The sequence below is a fragment of the Panthera uncia genome, chromosome X (genome assembly GCF_023721935.1).
Source record: "Panthera uncia isolate 11264 chromosome X, Puncia_PCG_1.0, whole genome shotgun sequence".
Classification (NCBI taxonomy): Eukaryota; Metazoa; Chordata; class Mammalia; order Carnivora; family Felidae; genus Panthera; species Panthera uncia.
The window spans coordinates 106,852,286-106,876,465 of record NC_064817.1 but is presented as its reverse complement, the minus strand read 5'-3'; the positions used below and the strand labels follow the sequence as shown (position 1 = coordinate 106,876,465).

Genomic DNA, 24,180 nt, shown 5'->3' with positions numbered 1-24,180 from the left:
GATCCTGGAAGGCTTATTGGAGGAAGTGGCATTTCTGCCGGGCCTTGAAAGAGAGGTAGGCATTCCAAAGAGAGAGAAGGGAATCCAGAAGCAAAGGCATCAGAAACCTGAGCCCAAAGGAGATCTACTGGCAGCCTATTGCACATGTGGGGCAAGTGGGGGGAATTCTTTGGGCCTTATACTTGTGGGTAGGGAACTTGTGGCAGCTGTACCTTACTTATCCTTTCTGAACATCATTAACATTTAATTCCGAGCGTTCCATCTTTAACGATATTTCAAGGGGCCTATGGACAGTACAGTGTGGCTTCCTTTCAAGGGGGAGTGTTTCGGGCAGGCAGTGCTGTCCCAGGCCCCGCTGTCTTCCAGGGATGCCTAGTTTATTGGGTTAGAGCATTGTGTGCATCAGAAAAGGATTACAGAAGTCCTTCTATACCACGCTGAAGGATTGTAGGGACTTGTGACACATTGAAAGGTTTTTTTTTTGTTTTTTTTTTTAACATTGAAAGGTTTTAAGCGGATAAGTAACAGGTCACCTATACATCTTAGGTAAGATAAATCCCTTTGGTTGCAGTCTGGGAGATGGCGTGAGCCAAGGCAAGAGTGGAAGGAGAGAGCCCAGCCGGGAGGCTACTGTAGAGCTCCAAAGCAAAAAGTCATGGGGGCTGCACGGAGCCCATAGCACTGAGGACAAAGTGGAGAAAGGCGGTCAATAAGACGTGTCTCAGAGGTAGAATCAATTAGCCTTGGGTACTCACGGGATGGGTGTGTGTGTGTGTGTGTGTGTGTGTAGGGAAGAAGGGGGAGGGAATCAAGCGTGACTGCCCGACAAGTGCAAAGAGAGATGAGCTGACCCTCTGTAAGAGTCTCCGGCCTCCTCAAGGGGCGGCAGGAGGGGAGGGGAGGGAAGAGGAAGGACAGGTCCTAGGCAGCAGGAAGAAATCCGGAGCGCGGATTAGGAAGAAACTCAAACTCCGGAGGCCAGGTGGCAGTAAGGAGGCTCCGCCCCCGGCTCCGGTCCCGCCCCTGGCTCCACCTCTTCTCCCTCTTCCCACCCACCCCCAACCGCAGCTCATCCTCGAGGGCGGAGAGAGGTGGCATTTGAGTCCTCCGGTATCCCAGCAGGCAGTGCAGCTTAGAGACGCTGACAAAGGACCGGAGGAGCAGTCGCAGCTGCTTTCCGAGGAGCCGGTGTTGCCGAGGTGAGTTCCCCCCCCCCCCTCCCGTCCCGTCACCCACTTCCTCCGACTTCGGGAAGACGTGGAAGTTACGTTGGCGCGAGACCCCGCGCAAAGAATGAGCCGTACCCAACCCCCGGGTTTGGCTCTGCGACTGACGGCGGGGCTCCGCGGCGCCGGGATGCGGGTGGGAGGTGGGAGCGGGCAGATGGAGTCCTTTCTGCCCCTTCTCTGACTGTCAGCTGCCCGGCCGCCCGCGGATCCCGGCTCCGGGGTCGGGCCGGCCCGTGTGTGCCTTTTTCGTGCCCGGGCGGAGGCAGCAGGCTCGGGATCCTCCCGGTGCCTGCCCGGCAGAGTTCGGTTGCCCCGGGGATGCGACTCCAGGGACAACTCTTTGGCGGATGTTTCGAGGAGGACTGCGGGAGGGAGGTTGACTCCCCATTCGGGGTGACACCGACCTCGCCCTAACTCCTCCTTCCCCCCACCCAGTCGGTCCCCCCCGGCGAGCAACTGGAAGGAAATCGATGGGGCCGGAGCGAGGCGTCCCGGGATGGCCGGAGGGAGGTGAAAGTGGGGTGGCGAGGCAGGGAGGGAGAGCGAACGCCTTCGTGGAATAGTGACGGGGGGCGGTAGTGGAAGGGGTACGTGGCCTGCATCCGTCCCCTTTCCTGGACCTCCGCACGGATCCTGATGGTTGCACCAGCTGCTCGGCTGTAAACAGGCTCACATGACCGGTTTCACATGGAGCCGGCCGGTGTGGGGACGAAGGCTGGAAAGGCTGGGCCCCAGTCAGGTGGAGCTGAAGTCCTAGAACGGACCGTTTGATACTCCCTCTCCTGCCCTCCAGCCCTTAATCAATGTTCTGCGGTTTCGAAGTAACTGACATCTGCCCTCTCCGGACCGAAGTTGCATTTCTGCCCGAGTAGAGTCTAAGAGACCTCACAGCGGGGAGCGAGAGGGCAAATAATAAAAACGGTCCCGATTGTTGACCTCTGAGGGGAATCAGAGATGGACGCAGACCTGGAAAATGGGATCCTTTGGATCTTGCCTAAAAAGCAGCCCTGTTCTATCGGAATGCATTGCGTTCTTAATGTGAATTCCAGACAGAAGGGGAAAAGTCTACTTTTTCAGCCAGGGCACACCTGGAATTTAATACATTCTTGATGATGAAAACCGTGTCCACATTTCCTTTAAGTGCTTGGAAATCTGCCTGTAAAATGCTATATACAGGATACTGACCAGGGAGTGAACACCAACTTTTAGATTACATACATATTTGATAGAAAGCAGTGGGAAGTTTGGAAAACAGGAAACGGGGCCAAAATGTGCCTTTCAAGTTGTTCACGTCTACATACCCAAACGGCATACAAGATCAAACTAGTTTCTGAAGCATTTCTAGAGCTCTCAAAAATACCAGGTTTACTCAAATACCAGGATGTTGGAAAATCTGGAGTTTCTCAAATCTGTAAGGGGTAGTGGTGATAGATTCCCTTTACATGTAATATGTAATTGGATGTAATGGACAACATTCAGTGCAAAGTTACCCCTTTGTAGGCAAAGACAGAAAACAGAACAGATAGCTTATAAAAGAATGCATGTTTCTCTCCTTGAATTGTTCATGCACATTTTCTTCCCCAATTTTTAATTTTTTAATTTTTTTCGCCTGAAGTTTTGACATTTAACTCTAGTTTCTGAAAACGAGAAACTACAAGAAAAGCTTCCCCATCCTCTAATGGCCCAATAAAGTAAGTAATTTGCTACTCTTCATTTTCTGTTTTTAAAACGTTTAAGATGGAAAATAGAGGAATTTTAAATGTTGTCTAAAATTTAAATGAACCGATTATCCATCCGTGTTGCTCTGAATCTTGTTTTGCCACCTTGTAGTATTCTGGAAAAGCTTGCCCTACAATAAATAGATGAAGTGATTTGCTCTTTGAGGCCCTCTGTTTCCTCATCTATAGTATGAAAGTTTTGTTTTAATCTCCAGGGTGCCTGATTGCTCTCAACTTCCATAAAACAGTGCAGTTTTTGATCGGGAACTATTCTTGGACAAAATAAGTTGGTCAAATAAGCCAAGATATTGATATCAGCTGGAAAACATACAGTACATAATGAGAGGTATCCAGAGTCCTAGTAGAAATAGGAATTGTGCTTAAATTCTCATTAGGTAAATTAGCCATGTGGGTTGTCCCTCTCACCTCTCGATCAGGAAATGGAAGATTTAGCCTCAGCTAAATCCTGCCTCCAAAGTTAGAAATAACAGGTACACCCGACTTTCTTGACCTTCCGGGCATAGTACAAAGTGATTCTTTCATTCATTCCAGCTTCTTCCTGAATTAAGTGGACTGTGTGATCAGTGATGAAGTTAGGATGAAAAGAAGGCTCTAGCAGGGTCTCACCTCGTCCGTGCCTTGGTTGGTTCGATCACCGGAACCGATGCCTATTTTCAGCTTTTCAGCGCTTGAAATTTAATTTTGCCAGCACATCCAGAAATTGTCAGTCAGTCTCAAGGATTGGATTCACACTAACCAAACTCACAAAAGATTTTTATGTTACTATGAATGCCAGTTTACTGACTTCCAGTGAGAAGTCAAACTGCCCAGCTGACCGGAAGACTCGTGTGGAAGCCAGGGCACCGTTTGTTTTTGACCCTGGAAACACAGACATTGTGCTCCACCTCCCCTTTTGCTAGGGACCGCGTGGAACACTTTCAGGAAACGCCTAGTGAGTGGTTGATACCTCCGGCAAGGCTGCAGCTTTTATCTAAAAACCATTTCAGTCACACCTTTGTATGGATATATCCTCGGCACCTGATTGAATCTGGGCCACCCGTAAAAGATCTCTAAACTCTGTTTCCTCCCCATTCCTCCTGCCTTCATCTGGGCCCTCGTCTCTTCATGTCACATTTATTCAAGCGTCGTTTGTATTTTCCTGTAACTACTCAGGAGTTGGGGGCCGTGCTTGCCCCGGTGGCGGCGGCAACTGGTGTTCCTGCTTGAGATCTTATCCAGGCAGTTCTCTGCTCCAAACCCGTCAGAGCATCTTCTCATCGCCTGCAGCGTGGTTCTCCAAGCGCCGCCTGCGTCAGAATCATCCGGAGGGCTTGTGAAAGCGCAGATGACCGGGCCCCACCTCCAGAGCTTCTGGGTCAGTAGGTCTAGCTTGGGACCCAAGAATTTGCCTTGTTAACGAGATCCCGGGTGAAGCTGCTGCCGGTCCAGTACCACATGTTGACAACCACGGGCATCCAGGATCAAGTCTACACCCCCGAACGTGGCTTACAGGATTTTTCACCATCCCTTGCCACTCCCCCATACATGCTATTTTTTAACCACACGCAGTGCCAGAGCTTCATCTTAAGAGTCCCTTTCGTGCTTCGACACATGTTCTTCCGGGAACTCACCCCCCTCTCCACTCCCACTGCAAACTCCTATTTAAGGCACACCGTCACTTTCTTTAGGCCCCTAGAGCTTTTTAATCCACCAGCATTTTAACACGGTCACATGATACCCTAATTACTATGTATATCTGGTTTTTGTGCTAGACGGAGTTTTTCGAGGGCGGAGACCATGTTTCCATCCTTGCTCCACCTTCCCTAGCACGGTGCCTAGCGTATAATAAGTGCTCAGTTAATGGTCCTTGAATGACTTTGTGACTCTAAAACGTTGGAGAGTGCCGTAGGTAGCAACATAGGTATTTCATATAATGAAGTAATTAATGTGGATTAATAGGGATTTCGCTTTGAGAATTGCACATACATCTCGAAATAACGGAAGATCTTGAGATCTTGTAAAACAAAGGTTGGAAATAACTAGTTTAAGAAAAATGTGTTTCTTTAAAAAAATGTGTATTCATTTTCAAGAGAGTGTGAGCAGGGGAGGGGCAGGGGTGGGGGGGACAGGGGATCAGAAGTGGGGTCTTGGCCGACAGCAGCGAGCCCCATGCGGGGCTTGAACTCGCGAACCACGAGACCATGACCTGAGCTGAAGTTGGACGCTCAACTGACTAAGCCACCCAGGCGCCCCTAAGAAAAATATTTTTAAAAAGATGCTACTGGAGGGCATCTTTATTATTTTTTTTAATCTTAAAACATACACTACTCAACTTTTACAGTGTATAGACTGTTGTGAAGTCTTTTACTTCGGTAAGACCTCAAAGTATGTGGAAAACCTAGAAAATGTGTAAAAACCAAATAGCCTAATATTTGTACAATGAACCATTTAACCTATAGTGAACAGCACAACAGTGCCTGTGAAACACCTGACTTCAGGAATGTACCAGCCCTTAAAAATCCTAACAGGCAGTACTGGAAATTTAAAGAGGAAGAGAGCCGAGTCGATGAAATGGGAAGGAAGAAGCGGTTTTAACACTGGCGAGACTAGAGCAAAAGAACTTATTGCTCTTAACTGTTTAGTATTTAGCTGGCCACTGGCAGGCCTGCACCAAATATGGCAGAAGGAGATAGTTCCTGTGCCCAGATAAAAGGGAGCGGGCCCAGGGGTGGAGCCAGAACCCTAATCAGAGTAAACACGAGAGCCGGAGAGAGGGGGTCGGTAGCTGGTACACTGGAGCCAAGCAGACGGGTCACTTCACTTGTTTCTGGGGAAGTCTGCTTCAGGTTATCCTTAACCGTTTCAAACCTCAACCCACTTTCTGCACAAGAATCCCCAAGGGCCACTTACTCCATTTGATTTTCTCGCAGCCTCCCGTTTCCCCCCAAAAGGGGGGGGGTGCAAATGACACTATGCCTTTAAAGTGGTTTCTGTTTGCAATCTCCATTTTGAGTCTGTAGTGGGCAAAGGTTTGGAAATTCCCACTTCTCTCCGAGTCTTCTCTTTTCCTTCTGGTCAATCGAAAGGGAGGAAAACAGAAAAAAAAGAAAAAATCACACTGTGGGGGGTGCCGGTCTCCCTGGACTGATAGTGGAGAGTGTGTGAGGACTTATGTGTTTAGACTTTTGTGTGTGTGTGTGTGTGTGTGTGTGTGTGTGTGTGTGAGAGAGAGAGAGAGAGAGAGAGAGAGAGAGAGACAGACAGAGGGAGGGAGAGAGAGTAGTTTACAAACTGGTCACAAGGTGGTGTACAGACATCGGATTTTCTTTCAGATTTTCATTCATGGTTGTATCCCTGTGCCTTTGTACAGAGGAAAAGGACAAGGCCGTTCGTGCATCGCCAGCTGCCAGCTGCACTGTCTCCCAGTAAGGCTGGGGCTCTTCGGGAACCTAGGCGGCCACTGAGGAGCCAGGGCTGATGACAAGGGAGAGGGGCAGGAGAGCGGGCGGGAGGTGTGGGGAGAGACAGCTGGGAGCGCGCGTTCTCTGTTCTCTCACCTGAACCCCTGGCAAGCAGCCACCATAGATTTACTGCTCCCTTAACTGGGATCCTTTCCGTCTTTTATGGATAAAGTGCGCTCAGCTATGAGGTACAGGAATGTTCCTTGATGGGGGAGACTGTTATCAGTAGACGCCCGTAGGCAAAGCTGCTAAGTGCCCGAGGTTGGGTCCATGTAGGATGCCCCCAAACCCAAACCGACAAAAAACCCACAGAAACACGATATGGCATTATGCTTGAAGTCTGGGCCGTCAGAAGTAATCCACACAAAGCCAATGTCAGGATATGCCACGAATACAGTAAGTACAGTAAAAGATCACGTGACAAAATTAGTGAGATCTGTATAGATCAGGGACATAGAGGGGAGACCACAAAGGGGAAATCTGAAGTAGGCTTTGAAGAAGGCAGAACATTTTGGTGTCCAGAGAGGAAGAATAAAATGAACCTTGGGTACCCATGCCCTAGTGAATAGCTACCGACAGCCGTAACTGTTCTTTCATAACCCGGAAAAGAACGCGTGCTCAACTTAGTAAGTGAAATCGGCTCTCAGTTTCTTTGTAAAACTGAAAAGGAAACACACACATCAGGACTTGAATTTGGGATCCTCCTTTTGAGAGCTCTTCTCTCCTGGAAAAGCAGGGAGATTTTGTAGAGATGAGGGCACGTGTGACAGTGAGCACACCGGAGGCAGGACTTTGGGAATGAGACCCAGAGGAGATGGTTACTGTACAGGGAAGTGTGGGTCTGGAGACCAGAGATTCGCCACCAGTACCCTGTGCAACCTCGGGTAAGTCCCTTAACTCTCCTGGGCGTGCTCTCCTCTTGGGTCAAATGAGAAGGGCTGAGAGCTAACGTTCTTTGACTTGGTGTGTCTTTGATTTGGGGAAAGCGACCTCCTCAACCGATCTGTAGTGAGGTTTTTACCGGCTTTAGTATATCATCTCTCCCCAGAATTTTTGCACTTTATCATTTTGCGATATGGACAGAAGCAAAGAGAAAGCGTTAGTCTCTGGAAAACCATCAGTTAGAGGCGGGTGTTAGGCTTCATTATGTTTGTTGGCAAAGTCTCTAACGTTGCCCTTGGTGACCTGGTGCTAATTCCTCTCCGGTTTCCATTGGTTGGAGTTCGGGAGGCAATTTATATCTTAGCCAAGGTACGTGCGAAATGGGAACGGGGCTACAAAAAAGAAATAATAAAGTGCTAAAGCCAACGAAACACTTCTTTCTTTAATGGTGACTGGGGGATGGACAGCCTATTCATAATTCATGGGAAAAGGTGTACGTATCCAACTCGTAGAGAGAAAGTTTCAAAATGAGAAGGATAAGAATTCTGAGCCATTATGGAGAGCTAGCAAAACTTGCACTCCGACGTATGCCAGTGAACCTCCCCCTAGGGTTAGAAGCAAGAGTTTAGTGCTTGTTCTGTGTGGTTAACTCTGACTTCCCAGTCAGATTTATAAAGCGTGTCCTACTCCTGTGTAACAGAACATTGCACGTTTTCCTCAGGCTGCCAGCCATCTTAAACCTTTGTTTTTCTCACTGTGATGTGTTTCTGTTGCATATAAAATTATTTTAGGGCCTCCTGGATGGCTCAGTCGGTTGAGCGTCCGACTTCGGCTCAGGTCATGATCTCGCAGTCTGTGAGTTCGAGCCTCGCGTCGGGCTCTGTGCTGACAGCTCGGAGCCTGGAGCCTGTTTCAGATTCTATGTCTCCCTCTCTCTCTGCCCCTCCCCCGCTCATGCTCTGTCTCTGTCAAAAAATAAACATCAAAAAAAATTTAAAAAAATTATTTTAAAGAATTGCAGTCGTTGTATTTAACAGTTGAGGTCTTTCAGTGTTATTAAAGGATCATGAATTGGAAAATGCAATTAACAGAGATTTGTCACACATTGTTTCTAAATTCCTTCTTGAGTTTCAACACTGGCACCTCTTCCGAATTAGGCCCTGGTATAGTGGTTGTTTAATTCGAGTTTTAATTTAATTTAATATAACTTAATCTAATTTTCTTTTATTTATTTTTTATTTTAGGGAGAGAGTGAGCACACTCAGGGCAGAGGGAGGAAGGGACCGAGAGAGAGAGAGAGAGGGACAGAGAGAGGCAGAGAGAGAGAGAGAGAGACAGAGAGAAGGAGAATGAGAATGAATGACTCTCAGGCAGGTTCCATGCTCAGTGCAGAGCCTGATGTGGGGCTCAGTCCCGCAATCCTGGGATCGTGACCTGAGCTGAAATCAAGAGTCGGATGCTTAACCGACTGAGCCACCCAGGCGCCCCCTCAAATTTTTGTTTTAAACTTTTGAATAGGTATTCAAGGGTTCAGAATTCAAAAGGTACAAAAAGTCATCCAGAGAAAACTTCCCCTCCAACCCTGTCCCCAGCCACTCAGTTTGTCTCTCCAGGGGCCGCCCTGGCTATCCTTCCACAGATACTTGACCCATGGCCAGGAACTGTCCCTCTACCACACAAGCGGCAGCATACTGTATACTCTGCATCATGCCTTGCTTTCCCCACCTAACACTACCCTTGAAGATCAGTCCATATCCACACCACACAAAGAGCTTTCTCCTCTTTTTTTAAAAAGTTTTTTTTAATGTTTATTTATTTTTGAGAGACAGAGTGCGAGCAGGGGAGGGGCAGAGAGAGAGGGAGACGCAGAATCCGAAGCAGGCTCTGGGCTCTGAGCTGTCAGCACAGAACCTGACGTGAGGCTAGAACTCAGGGACCGTGAGATCACGACCTGAGCCGACGTTGGACGCTTAACCGACTGAGCCACCCAGGCGCCCCAAGAGCTGCCTCTTCTTGACAGATGCCTCGTATCCCAATGATTGGCTGTATCATACTTTATTTTATGAATCCCCTATTAATGGACAGTTGGGCTGTTTCCAGTCTTTTACTATTGACGATAGCTAGCCCTTATTGAGTGTTGGGCTTTGTTCTGTGTGCTTCACATAAATTATTTAATCCTCAGTACTGAGGATTAAAAAACCTCCACATGCATAATTTCACACAAGAGGAATATTTATGGTGGATAAATTCCTAGAAGCAGAGTCTCTAGCACCAAGGACATGTGCGTTCATTTTTTACCAGCTATAGTCAGTGAGCCAGTTTATAGCCCTGTCAGCAATGTTAAGAGCGTGCCTGGTTGCTTCCACCATGTGCTATCAAACTTTTTAAAAAATATTTTTTAAATGTTTATTTATTTATTTTGAAGGAAAGAGCGAGACAGCATGTATGCACGAGCAGGGGAGGGGCAGAGAGAGGGAGAGAGGATCCCAAGCAGGCTCTGCGCTACCAGCAGCGTGGGATTGAGCCCCGCATCGGGGATCGTGAGATCGTGACCTGAGCCGAAATCAAGAGTCAGATCCTTAACTGACTGAGCTACCCAGGCACCCCTCAAACTTTTTGATTTTTGCCAATCTGACAAGTAATAACATGTGTTTCAGTATAGCTTTAGTTTGTATTTCTCTTGTGAGTGAAGTTACATGGCCTTTGGTAAGTTTAAAAACAATTTGTATCTTTCTTTCTTTCTTTCTTTCTTTCTTTCTTTCTTTCTTTCGAGAGGGCTCAATTAAGTGAGGGGCAGAGAGAGAAAAGAGGGAGAGACAGAAGCAGGGCTCACCCAAAGTGGGGCTTGTGTTCACCTGACGTGGGACTCGAACTCCTGAATTATGAGATCATAACCTGAGCTGAAATCAGATGCTTAACAGACTGAGCCACCCAGCACCCAGTATGTCAGTTTCTATAAAATATTGTAGCATTTGCTCATTTTTATAGAGTGCTTTTTCATAGTGATTTATATTTCCTCTACATACAGTAGGGGAGTTAGACATGGCCTGTGATTGAAAATGTTCTTTTGGCTTCGCTTAAAAGTTTTCTTGTCTTGCAGTGTTTTAAGAGTTTTTATATAGTTGAATTTATCAATATATTTTGGTTTCTGGTTGTTAGAAAGCCTCAGATTATATAAAAAAAAATGACCCATGGTTTCTGGTGTTTTATGGTTTTATTTTTCTACATTTAAAACTTGGATCCATTTGGAATTTACCCTAATAAAATTTTAGAATTTTACAAGGTGTTAGGAATAAATTCAACTATTTTCCTCCCCCTAGTTGGATTCCTGGTTTTACCAACATTTATCGACTAACCTATTTTCCATAAATCAGATGCCATCCCACCTTTTACCATAAGCGAAATTCTCATCCTAACATAGTTTCAGAATGAGATGTTGAATATTATTTAGTGAGGGCAAACTTGTTTGTTCTGTTTCTAATAGCCAAGCTTACTAAGCAAGTAATAGAGCTAACTATTTTCTGTCAAAAACAATATGCCAGACTTCTGAGAGCACATTATCCAAATAGAAATGTGTATGGCTCTTAGCAGACAGAAAAGTCGTGAAAGAAAAGACAGAAAGTCGTGGCAAATAAAAACTCAAAATTAGAATGATTTCACCAGATGTTCTTCAGGATGATCTTACTTTTATTGTACTACAACGGGCAGTTTGGTAGAGTGGAGACGCCGGACTGAGGGCAGGAGGCCTGCTGACTTTATTGTCTCTGTCTAGTCTCTTCCTCATCTAATAACCCCAGCAAACACTTAGAACATTGCCTGGCCTACAGTAAGTGCTGAAAGCATTGCATGTATTAATTAATTCAGTATGTGTCATTAATAAAAAGTTTGTAATGTGTTATGAATTATACACACATTAAATGTTATTACTGATAGAAATGTCAATAGGCCCTTTCAGCTTGGTCAAAAAAAACCCAAACCCAAAACCAACCCACAGCTGTCATGAGCTACATGTGTGCCACAAAGTGTAAGGATAAGAAGTCAAATGATGATCCGGGAAAGCTGGGAGATTATGACCTTCCCAGTGTTGTCCCTCACCTCCACATTTCTGTGACTTGGCATAGGCCGTTCCCTAGGTCAGAGAGCCTTTCCTACCTGTGGCCCCCACCCTCCCCCCAGACACAGAAGTATATATCTTTTTTTTCTTTAGGAACTACCTCAAATGCCGTCCCTCGGCCCCTCTTCCAGGTAGACTAGTTCAGGCAGTCTTGTAAAAGCCTAGCACTTTTATATAGAGTGGTATGCCTCATGACAGGGGTAGATTAAATATTGTCCCACCAGTTAGACTCGAGTCTTTTGAGGTCAGGGCCCTCTGTGTATCTCTGCACAGCTCCTGACATAGTTGCTGGCTTATAACAGGTGTTCAACTGAAAGGAAAGAATAAAAACGTGTATCCATGATTACACAGTATCTTCCTTGATAAAAGTTAGAAAGGCCTCAGGCAGAATCAGCACACAGGCCCCTGATAGCGGGTAAAACCAAACACCTTAATCTTCTGTTCCGTTTCTCTTTGACTGTGTGGGAACCTGAACACAAAGTATTAAGTGGTTTATGGCCTATTTTAAAGGTATGCTCTACCGAGTGAAAAATCAGACATTTCCCGTGATCGCATTGTTCCAGCTTGTGCATTTTCAAAAGCCATATTCTTAGGATGGTAGCTAAACGGAACGTTGTTGATTAAAATTAGCCTGAGAAGTAAACACAGAAACATCACACACACCAGGCCGTCAGACTTCTGCCAGCCACAACTATTCAGAACATCCTCGAGAACCCCAGAAGGAATCCAAAAGGTCTCTAAGTTGGAAGCAAATAGTTCTCACGAAGCCTGTGTACTTGACGTAGGAGGGGAGGCACAGTGTCACTTGCGTGCCACAGCCTATTTACTGACTTTGAATTTTCATAGAAGACTCCCAAGGACTCCTTAATAAGTCTGGATATTCAGCTTCCTTTCAAGACATTTTTGCTTGTCTTGGGTTTTCGGTAGAAAAAAGATGAAAAGAACTCTTCCACCCATGCGGCCAGAAAGCACTAACTAAAGCATGGTTGAAATGAGTGTGAAAGTAAGTCTCATGTTTTTCTCCCACAAATCACGGAAACTTCCTTTGTTTTATACTTTTTAGTCTTTAAGAAGTCTGGTTAGCTCACATAAAGTCAGTTGTGACAATACGTGATTTATTCTTTTTTAAAGAAGTTTGTTTATTTGAGAGGGAGTGTGAGCAGGGGAGGGGCAGAGAGAGAGGGAGAAAAAGAGAGAAAGAGAGAGGGAGGGAGAATTTCAGACAGGCTCCATGCTCCGCATGGAGCCTGACATGGGGTTCAGTCCCACAACCCTGGGATCGTGACCTGAGCCGAAATCAAGGGTCGGATGCTCAACCGACCGAGCCACTCAGGCGCCCCTGATTTATTCCACTTCTTAAGAAATCCGAGGTTTTAAAAGAGTGCTGTCCGTGATCGCACCTCTTTGAAAGAGGGTGATTAATTTGAGGTAGAAACACTTCTTTATCTAGCATTTATGTAATTTATCATAGGTTGAAATCTTGAATGTGAAGGAGTGTGTGTAAATTTCTTTGCCTAGTTTGGTACTAACCGTATAAGTAGGCCAAGAGGAAAAGTCAAAAGGTATCTTTAAAATGATTTGGGGACCTATTTTAATGCAAGCTGAACATGCTTTTTTGTGGAGGGACAACAAATGAAAACAGGTATCATTCGATTTCCTTCTCTCTTCTTCTCTTTCTAGATTGCCAAAATGCTTTGGAGTTTTTAACTAACTGACTTAAGAAAAGTCCAAAATAGATTTGAGACTGTAAAAACAGAAGCTGCAGCAAGGGGGATTCAGTGCCAATGCATCAACAAAAAAGACAGCCAGAGTTAGTGGAAGGAAATCTTCCTGTTTTTGTGTTTCCCACGGAGCTAATATTTTATGCAGATGACCAGTCAACACATAAGCAAGTGTTGACTCTGTATAATCCCTATGAGTTTGCCTTAAAGTTCAAAGGTGAGTCTCCCAGGTCTATTTCATGGAGTTTTAACTAGTCCCTACTAATTTTTTACTTGTAGAAACTAATTTTTAAGAAACACTAATGGCCATTGTGACTTTTTCTTTCAGTTTTGTGTACTACTCCAAATAAGTATGTTGTCGTCGATGCTGCAGGTGCAGTCAAGCCTCAGTGTTGTGTGGATATGTAAGTCGAAATCACTTCCCGGTAACATGTTTTAAGTGTGTTCATATTTATGTGTTTAACTTGAAAAGGCTCTCATCCTGAAGCCGTTCCCACATAGGCATTTGATATATTTTGAATTTCTGCTGGAAGTTTTAGTCTCAAAATTCTTAAGAAGTCCCTAAGATTCCAAACAGGTTGACCAAATACTTAATAGTATTTCATGGTGTTGGAGCTGTTATGTGTGTTAATACTTCCACGAACATTTCCTCATTGTTGTGCTTTTAGTCAGAGCAGGGTCATTTATGAAGGTAAACTTCTGACTTATTCTTTTAAATTTCTCTAGCTATAATAGGGAATTTAGCTTTCTTCGGAACATCCTATTATAGCGGCATTTGGGAAACGAATAACACTACGTTCACAGAACGATGGTAATAGGAGTTCATCTGAAATGATTCAGCTAATAAGCCTGGAAGTTAATCTATACACACAGGAAGGAAGTGTGTGACTACTCATCTGTAAAAGGTTATCTGAGCTCTTCCAGATAATTTCGTCTTAGGGTGTCAGATAAATGATTATTTGTTCAAGCTGTTCATATTTAATTTTCACTTTGGAGCCAGTGGTGACCAGATGGATCCATTGACCAGCTCTTTTTAAAAAAAATTTTTTTTAATGTTTTATTTATTTTTGACAGAGAGGGAGAGAGAGACAGAGCATGAGCGGGGGAGGGGCAGAGAGAGAGGGAGACGCGGAATCCGAAGCAGGCTCCGGGGCTCGAACTCGTGAACCACGAGATCGTGACCTGAGCTGAAGTCGGACGCTCAACCGACTGAGCCACCCAGGAGCCCCGCCATTGACCAGCTCTTAATTTAAGCTACCGAGTAAACCATATTTGTTTAAATCTTCCATGAGAATGAGAAGCACACGTGTTTTCTGTCCGAACACATTTTCATCCTCTCCTGTCCGTAAGATGATATATCTTTAGAGGACGTGTTTTCACAGGTTTCTTTTGATTTTCATTCAATACACAATAAGCAAAGGACTACTCCAAAGAAATGTAGTCTCTTGCCCAATAAATGTGTTATCTTTGACCTAATCAGTTTGTGTTCTCTATTAACAACGAAGCAAAATAAATGGAATTGCAGATAACTCTCATAAAAATTGAAGTGCTTTAGACTCTTTTCAGAGGAACACGGAAGTGCGTTGTCAGCCTTCTGGTTAGCCTTCTGGTTGACACTGGTCATACTGGGTTATTTACTTATTCAATTGCTTGTTTTTACCTGTGTGCATAGACTTGCAATTCTGAGTCTAGGTGAGGTTTGTTACGTGAATGATAAGTGTCAGTAGAAGTCGATGAGACTTGTGAGGAAGAAACCACCTTACATATGTCCTATTTAGTAACTTTTGCTGCCCACAGATATCAAGGGGGAAAAAATGCCATTGCTAAAAGGAATTTTCTTTACCTATGTTTTCTTTTACTTCAGACCTTAAAAACATTTTTTACATTTACTTATTTATTTTGAGAGAGAGAGAGAGAGCAAGTGGGGTGGGGGCAGAGAGAAGGGAGAGAGAGAATCTCAAGCAGCCTTTTCAGCGCAGAGCCGGATGCGGGGCTCGAACTCACAAACCGTGAGGTCACGACCTGAGCCGAAATCAAGAGACCGATGCTTAACCAACTGAGCCACCCAGGCACCCCACTTAAGAGTTTTATTCTATGTTGCAGAGTATGTGTTCTCATCAGAGATTTTATTAAAACATTTTTTTAAGTTTATTCATTTTGAGAGAGTGAGAGATTGCACAGCATGAGTGGGGGAAGGGCAGAGAGAGGGAGAGAGGGAATCCCAAGCAGGCTCTGCGCTGTCAGCGCACAGAGCCCGACACAGGGCTCAGTCTCATGAACTGTGAGATCATGACCTGAGCCAAAATCCAGAGTTGGACCCTTAACTGACTGAGCCACCCAGGCGCCCTGTGTTTTCATCGAGTATTTTAGAACCACCCATTTCCTTTTGGTCTATGTTATGATTTTGTTTTAACATCATTAGCCACTTTCTGTATTTGAGTATTTGGGTATAAGTCAGCTAATGTTCTCTTGTATGAAATCTCTGGCTGAATTCCATTTGACAGGCCCCCAGAAACCTAAACAGCATTTATTTTTTAATGTTTTCAGTGTGATTCGTCATAGAGACGTTCGATCCTGTCACTATGGTGTAACGGACAAATTCCGTCTCCAAGTTTCCGAGCAAAGCCAGAGGAAGGCTTTAGGAAGGAAAGAGGTTGTGGCTACTCTTCTCCCATCTGCAAAAGAACAACAAAAGGAAGAAGAGGAAAAAAGGATAAAGGAACATTTAACTGAAAGTTTATTTTTTGAGCAGTCCTTTCAACCAGGTAGTCTTGGTTTGCTTTGAAAGCCCTTTGGAGGTCTTATGCATGTCTAACTTGAAAACAGGGAGCTAAGAATCATTACTAGAAAAATGATCTGCCCCCTTAAACCTAATTAACTACTTCCAAACCGAACTTAGAGATCTGGTACCCTAACGTCAAGCAAGAGGCCTCGAGCTAGCCTTGAAACAGGGAGAAAGCGTCTCGGCAGCAGCCGAGGCCGTCAGGACAGGGTGCTATAGCCTTTTACATGTGTGTGGCCTGAGAATGCAGCTACCGCGCTCGATGGGGCTAGCGCAATTTGGCAGTTATATACTTTTGTTTCTGTGACTTTCCCGTATCCTTTCTCATTTAATTAGTTCGAAGGAGGAGAGAGATTGTGTTTGGCAATAGGCCAAGCTTGGTGCACCGTTCATATTATTTTGAAAAAAAAATCTCATTAAAGTTGAAGTTAATTAAACTAAGTAGATTATAATATCCCCTGTGGGCTATTAATTGAATCCCTCTCCATTCCTCATTTCCTTCCAGCTTAGATATTCAGAAGCGTTATGATATATTCTTTCAACATTGACACTATCCTCATATTCAACTCTTTGGACGTCAGTCCTCCTCCCTCTTAACTTCTCATTATCTTCTTCCAACCCTATTATAAGAGGAGGAAGATAAAATTTTCCATAGAAAAACATGGAAACTTTTTGATAGTGATAGATGAATGTGATAGCAGCTGTCCTTGAAATTGCAACATTATCTATGAGGAATTAAAAACAAATCTACTTGTCATTACATTAATTCACAGATCCCTATCAGTTTGTTCATCCTAGAGTGTTTATTTGGATACCACAGGGAGTAATGCCTCTTTGATTTACTGTAGGCAAGAGTCTTCTCTGTCCATGCAGGCAGTGCCCAGATTTTCTGCTGTACCAAGACCAGGGACTAGGTAGCAGCCAGTAGATTGCTTTCTTCTCAGCAACTGTCATGGACTGACAGGACCAGATTTTCAGCTTTTGAAGCTGAAAGAGAACCTCTGGTAAATGTCGCTTTGATCTCCGATCAGTATTGTGAAGTTGACTTATAAATACTTATGAAATGCAAGATTCCCCCTGTAAAATGCCTTCTGTAGAATAAGAAGAGTCATATAATGAGTATTTGTTTTTTGATGTTAAATTCATAAATGCATAATTGGTTCATTTCTGTTTTTAACAGACCAGTTTATTTTATTAAAAAAATTTTTTTTTTAGTGTTTATTTTTTGAGGGAGAGAGAGAGACCAGAGCACAAGCAGAGGAGGGGCAGAGAGAGAGGGAGACACAGAATGCAAAGCAGGCTCCAGGCTCTGAGCTGTCAACACAGAGCCCGACATGAGGCTTGAACTCACAAACCGTGAGATCATGACCTGAGCTGAAGTCAGATGCTCAACCGACTGAGCCACCCAGGTCCCCAACAGACCAGTTTAATAGCCAAAAAACATAAGGGTTAAAAGTTCAGTTTTATCTATCTATCTATCTGTCTACCTATCGATAGATATTTCCTTTAGTTTAAAATTTATTACAGTTCTGGTGAAAATCATCCTAAAAGGTTAAGTAATTACAGCGTGTATTAATTGAGCATTTTATTCTTATTTTACTTTGATAATGATCCTTTGGTATCTGAAGTGTATTAGGAAATTCTTCTAATTGTGAAATCAAAGTAGGTAAATGAATGAGGTGATTTCTGTTTTCAAAACAAAACAAAACAAAAAAAAACCTCTCTAAGCCAGCCATGTCGGGAAGCTGAAGGAAGGCAAGCACCTTCCTTGTCTCATTGACCGTCATGTCCTCGGCACCTAGCACAGTGCCCGGCACAGGGTAGTTACACAGGAAGTGTGTACGTGGCCTTCACTAGGAGGCCTGGACTTCTCATCTGGCAGGGTCTGTTGGCTTGGTTTTCTTTGTCTTACAAGGTTTCCATGGCTCTCACCAGTCTTCAGAGCGAAGGGGATACTGCAGTAGAGCCCCATATGAAGTCCTGACTGAGCTGTCCAGTTAGCGAGTAGTTACCCCAATGTTTCTAATGTGGCAGGAAACCAAGTAAAGTTTTCTCCTCTAATAGAGTATAAGGGTGACTGATGGAGTCTGTGTTGACAAAGTAGTATTTGTCACTTCTCCTGTTTATTAAATTCATAGTAAATTATGTCTGGTTTCCAGTATGTAGAATTCTACACTTTTTCATTGAGTTTCTCTAAGCTGAAATGTCGAAACGAATCGAGATTGTTTGGGGGGAGGTTTTGAACTGTCCTTATTTTTGCACATCTTTGGCTCAGAAAGATGTTTATTAGACATATTACAAGGGCAACAACGTTGTGAGCCTCCGCGAACCAGCCAGAAAATGGTCAAAGGCTAGATCATGAAAGATTTGGGTTTTATAAATGTATTGAAAGGCAGTAAAAATGAGAAATGTCTTCTCGAGTTGATTGTACTAGAAAAGACATAGCAGTAACAAATTCAAAAAGGAAAACAGCACCTACAGTCCCACACACTTCACAGATCTGCTTATGTAAGTGTTCCGTGTTACTTTCCAGACCTCGTCTGTGTGCGTGAATACACTCATACATACATTTTTTTCATTTAACAGAAATTTAAGAGAAACCCACAAAGCATACTTTTACAAACGACCACAGCCCAGGTTTATTAGGAAGATGTTTTGAAAAGATGCAGCTGAACCTTAGTGGGTCTGTCTTAATGATATTACTAATGAACTGCTATGTCTATGCAGTGTTTGAGTCTGTGCCCTCTGGCTTAAGAAAATTACAGTCGTCATTACTGTTTGTAACAGTGAAAGACTGAAAATGACCTAAAAGTCCATCGATTGGGGATTGATTAAATTATGAGCGTTCATGAGATGGGATGCCAGGCAGGCATTTATTTACAAGGATCTGATAGAATGATAGATGGTTATACATTGACTTACTAAGAGGCTCAAATATATTTCTGAGAGGAAAAAACAGTTATAGAACACTGTGTATATTATGGTCTCATTTATGTTAAAAAAAGTTTTTACATGTTTATATGGGTATTTATAAAATCCGAAAGGATCTATATCAAGCCTTAACCGTGTTCCCTCTGGGGGGATGGGACCGGTCAGGAAACTGTTTTCTCCATCTCTGTAAAACCTTTGCAACAATCTTGTAGTTTCAGCAAAAAAGCAATTTCCCTTTTGAAAGATTTCAAGCATCTATGCAAATGTCTTTGGAATTTTTCTAAATACTAAAAGTTCCTTGAGATGATCTTTATTGTGGGTTTGTAGCCAGCAGTGTAGTTTTCACAAACAAATGTTTTCCTTGAGAGTCTATCTCTGCAGCAGATATAAAGATATTTCATTTATTAACTAACATAATAAGACTTGTTTTTCGGTATTTATGCTATGGTTTCATCTCATGCAGTAATCACTACAAAATCTGAATTTGTTTTCACCTGTATGGCTTTGGCAAGGCTCCATTAAACTTCATGCAACAGCTAAGGTGTTAATAATTTAGAAAAGCTGCATTTAATAATAAAATGAACAGCGTTATTTCATTAATAAAACACCAGATTGTGTTGCTGTTGGCTATTCCTTTTAATGAAAGAAGGGTGGTGCGAAAAACTAGATGACAGAATGTACTGTTACTGGGTTTCTTAAAAATATGGCCATGAATATTGTACACATACAGCCAGAACTGTTGAATAGCAGGCCTGATCGTGTTTTTTTTTATTTTATTTGATCGTGGTAAGAACACTTAACATGGGATCTGCCCTACTCACACATTTTTAAGTGCACGATACAGTAGTGTTAACTACAGGCACAATGTTGTACGGCAGATCTCTAGAACTTACTCATTTTACTTTATGCCCATGATTAGCGTCTCCCATTTTAAACACACACCCCCCAGTCCCTGGCAACCACCGTCCTACTCTCCGATTCTGAGTTCGGCTCTTTTAGACACTTCACGTGAGTGGAATCACGCAGTATTTGTCCTTCTGTGACTGGTTTATTTCATTTAGCGGGATACTTGCCAGATACTGCTTTTACTTTCTTCTTGGCTGTAAATGGGGTAGAGCAGAGGACAAGAATCTTCACAGGTAGCTTTAAAACACTCAAGTAGTGCCTTTCTGCTGCTTTAAACATTTTCAAAAACGGTAGCAGGATGCTACAGTTATTAGGACCACACTTGTCTGGAGACCTACCTAAGATGCTCTCAGAAGGCAGTGCGCTCCAAAAGGAGTAGACACAAGAAATACACTGGGGTGAAACTGATTAGGGTGAGGTTGGGGGCGGGGTAAGAATGGTGACCTTTCGGCAGGAGCTCGCTACCTCATAATGCCACTTCACCACTCTATTCTGTAATGGCCCAGCAGTTATGGGCTTCCAGATAAGTCCAGCAGATAGGTCCCCATGGAATGGAAATGTTGGGGAAAGAGAGAAGTCAGACAAAACCAGAATCCTGGTGAGTGGTGGGCAGTTTATGTGAACCAACTTTGGTCTTAAGTCCTTTTCAAACAAGCAGGCTCGGGGATTTTTGTCTTTTTACAGAAAACAGAACTGTCTCTTCAGGACCTAGTTTACTAACTGTCTTCCTGGGAGTGGTGTGCATTGCGGCTTTGATGCTTCCTACGCTGGGGGATGTGGAATCGCTGGTGCCTCTCTACCTCCACTTAAGTGTGAATCAAAAATTAGTGGCTGCTTATATCTTAGGTAAGTGTTTGGAGGATGCATTTGGGTCCCATGTGTGGGCTCAGAGGTGGCGGTGGTGCTGACACCTGTTTAATTTTTTTTTTTTTTTTTTAGAAAAACAGGTAAGATTGCTTCAAAAGCATGTGTTGAGGTGTTGAGGTAATGTGCACTTTAAGATTTAATTTTTGGCTTTCACTGAGTTCTTTTTTTTTTGAAGGTCATTTATTTAAGTAATCTCTACACCCAACGTGGGGCTCGAACTCATGACCCCAAGATCAGGAGTCGCCCGCTCTTGTGACTGAGCCAGCCAGGTGCCCCTACAATTAGTTCTTTGTAGCCTATTGATCTAGTACCTAATACTGTATTCAGTTATCTTCATTTTGCTGACTTTCAATGGTATAAGACATGTAAAAGATGTAAAATGCATATATTCCACGATCCAGCATTTCTACTTCTAGGGATTGTAGGGAATCACCTCGACGTAGTGCATACAGTGACCTAGGTGAACACTGCAGCCTTGTTGAACCTCGTGAGCCTTTCTCTTTAAGCCCGTTCCCATATTTCCTGTTAAATTATTCTTTCAGCCATCCTAGCTTGAAATCTTATAATTACCTTAACCGAACAGGTACTCAGTACCTGCCATGTGTCAGGGATCAGGGTTCTGGTGATGACAGACCCTGTCTTCGTAGTCTCCCGGCACCTCTTCTGAGACGCCAAGTCATCAGTATTCTTTCAGTGTTCCTTGGAATGCTCTTTTTTTTTTTTTTTTTTAATTTTTAAAAAAATTTTTTAGAGAGTACAGGTGAGCAGCGGGTAGGGCAGGGAGAGAGAGAGAGAATCCTAGGCAGACTCCATGCTCAGTATGGAACCCGGTGCGGGGCTTGATCCTACAGCCCTGGGATCGTGACCTGAGCTGAAATCAAGAGTCGGATGGACGCTCAGCCGACTGAGTCACCCAGGCGCCCCCTTGTCTCTTTTTTTTTTAATTGAAAAATTGTCTTCTAAATATGACCCCCTACCTTCTGTCTGTGTCCCTTCTCTTCCTATTCTCCCCCCACACACACACCCTTGCCCTTTATTTTCTCCCAAATGCTCCATCACATTGCTGTTAGACCGATGTCCCTTCTGGTCTGGTTTTACGGACACCACTCCCTACTGAGGAGCCTTCAGTGGTTCCCCAAGTCCATAGGAAGAAGTAGGAGTCCACAGTTTGGCATCTAAGGCTCTCCACACTCTGTGACTTCTTTGAGCTAATCTTGTCTAGCTGATTCCCTGTATAAATCCTGGATCGGAGCCTGTCGGATTATTTATTGATTCCCCGAAAAGCTCATTCTGAGAGTCTGCTCGCTCTTGCCATCTTCCCTCACCTGAAATGCCCGCCGATCGCATTCTCCTTTATCATTCCTGTCAGTCTTTTAGGCTTATTTCAGCTTTACCTTTTGGGGCACCTTTTCTGACTGCCCTGGTCCTACGCAATTATTCTCCTTCTCTGTACTTTTTTTCCTTAGGCCACTTATTTAGGACTGAGCATATTCTTCTGTTATTACATTTTTATGGTTTTACGTATGGAGTCTCTTCAAAAGAGGCCAAACAGGAATACTATGCTTCCGTCTCTTTGTGGTCCTAGAGCCCCGGGATGGGCTCGGAATGTGTTTGTCGATGAAGTTGGCGGGCTTTACTGATACTTGAAAATGCTGTGTCTGCTATGTGACTGGATAAAGCGGGAGGTATATTTGATGGTTAAAAAATTAGCTATGGCCAGACATTAGTGATTTAATTAAATCTGTCCAGTGACTGCCCATTGCTATAAATTGGATTTCTTCTGTATAATATCAGCTGTTCACAGACTTTGAATTCTTGGTAGAGTGCCTGTCCATGTGCTGTCTTTTATTTGCTCATTGGGGCCTAAACAATTACTTAGTGAATGGAAGATTTTGTAAAATGCACGGCTTTAACTTTTCTTCAATTTTTTTCTTTCAGGTCTTATCACAATGGCCATACTTAGAACATGAGCAAGGAATTCAGTTGACTTCTGAAGTAAATTTATCTTGCAAATATGAATGTGGACTGCCTTTTATCTCTTTCACTCCATTAACATGCTACAAACTATTGAGTGATTTACAATAATTGCAAATGTATAATTGCAAACGTATAATATATATTTTAAATTACTCTATAATTTTATTTGAAGGACTCTAGCACATTATGATACAGACAGCAAGGATGCCTCAATTACGCCTAGGAAATTATTTGAAAAAATTCTTTTTATATCTAAACCGATTATGCAAAAGACTTTAACCATCTGTTATTTTCTCATCTTTTTTTCTAATTTACTCTGATTAAGGTCGTATGTCCTTCACAGTTAAAGGCCTGAAAGAGCAAACTGACCAGCTTAAATGTAAAATGACATTTCCTAACTACAAACATCAATGTTCCTATGTAAATTATACCTTGTCCTCTCATTATAAACAGTTGCCATGGTGTTTCTAAAATAAGTTTCACAGTTAATGTGTGGAGGGCACCAAGAGAAAAAGCATAAAGTGCTGAGGGATCATGCTTATCCTATCCTAGGATCTCACAGGAGACCAGACATACTTCATTCATCTGGTGAACTACAGCACAGGTTGTGGTCCAGACACAAAGCATGTGGGGGTTTTTTGCAACCCTCAGAATTAGGGTGACTTCTCTATTTGGCCTAAGAAGTCTAAAGGAAGGTAGGCATTTGTTTAGTTAATTGGTTCACCCTGGCTTTACCTCTGGATAATGCTTTCTGTCAACAGGAGGAAAAAAATCACTTTATCATTTCTTCCTAGCCCTTTGCCTGACTGTAAGCAACTAGCCCGGTCTGGGGTTATCAGATGCCGGGTGGTTTACACGGAGATGTTTTTCACCTTTAAACTCCAAGCCAAGTATACAAAATCCTTGATACGTGTCTATTTTATAACAGTCACGGAGATATTTTTTAAGTTTGTATTTATTAAAACAACTTTACCAAAAAAAAGCCCCTAAAGCACAACTATTTACATTTCTTTGTAGCGTCTCTGATCTTTAACCACATATATGCAGTTTGAACTGTTCTTATCATAATAACTGATCTTTTGACTTAGGTTTTTTTTTTTTTTTAAGTTTATTTATTTATTGCGAGAGAGAGTGTGCACGCGAGCAGGGGAGGGGCAGAGAGGGAGAAAGAGAATCCGGAGCAGGCTCCGTGCTGTCAGCGCAGAGCCCAATGCGGGGCTCGAACCCACGAACTGTGAGATCATGACCTGAGCCGAAAGCAAGAGTCGGACACTTAACCAACTGAGCCACCCAGGCGCCCCTTGACTTAGGATTTTTATCTGAGAGCACAATGCCTTGAGTCTCTTGAAAATCATCTTTCAGATCTTTTTACAGAACAAACTTCTGCACCTGCTACTGTAGTATTCTCAAGGAATTTACATAAACACAAAATGTATGCCTGAGGTTGGTTTTTGCAGGAAATAGTACTTTGCTTCTAAAGTAAAAGCTACATATACTCTTTCAGAGAAAATCTTCACTGTTTAACCATTTGGGGAAGATAAATCATTAAATGGATCATGTCTGTACATTGTGTAATGACTGAAAAGCACATA

The 24,180-nt window shown here is 43.4% G+C and overlaps 1 protein-coding gene across 8 annotated transcripts; it reads left to right on the top strand.

Moving 5' to 3' along the window:
- The first annotated feature begins 1,070 nt into the window (after nt 1–1,070).
- Nucleotides 1,071–23,570, top strand: MOSPD1 (motile sperm domain containing 1). Of its 8 annotated transcripts, none has more exons than XM_049644857.1 (6): nt 1,071–1,199; nt 3,500–12,407; nt 13,085–13,342; nt 13,454–13,529; nt 15,673–15,890; nt 20,429–23,570. In XM_049644857.1, exons 3-6 carry the CDS (start codon nt 13,189–13,191, stop codon nt 20,650–20,652), a joined length of 672 nt encoding a protein of 223 aa, XP_049500814.1. In that variant the 5' UTR covers nt 1,071–1,199; nt 3,500–12,407; nt 13,085–13,188; the 3' UTR covers nt 20,653–23,570. The 8 variants fall into 8 exon arrangements, with proteins under 8 accessions (XP_049500814.1, XP_049500815.1, XP_049500817.1 ...); XM_049644858.1 differs by having other exon boundaries at nt 2,845–12,407; XM_049644861.1 differs by lacking the exon at nt 1,071–1,199 and adding an exon at nt 1,218–2,920.
- The last annotated feature ends 610 nt before the right edge of the window (nt 23,571–24,180 follow it).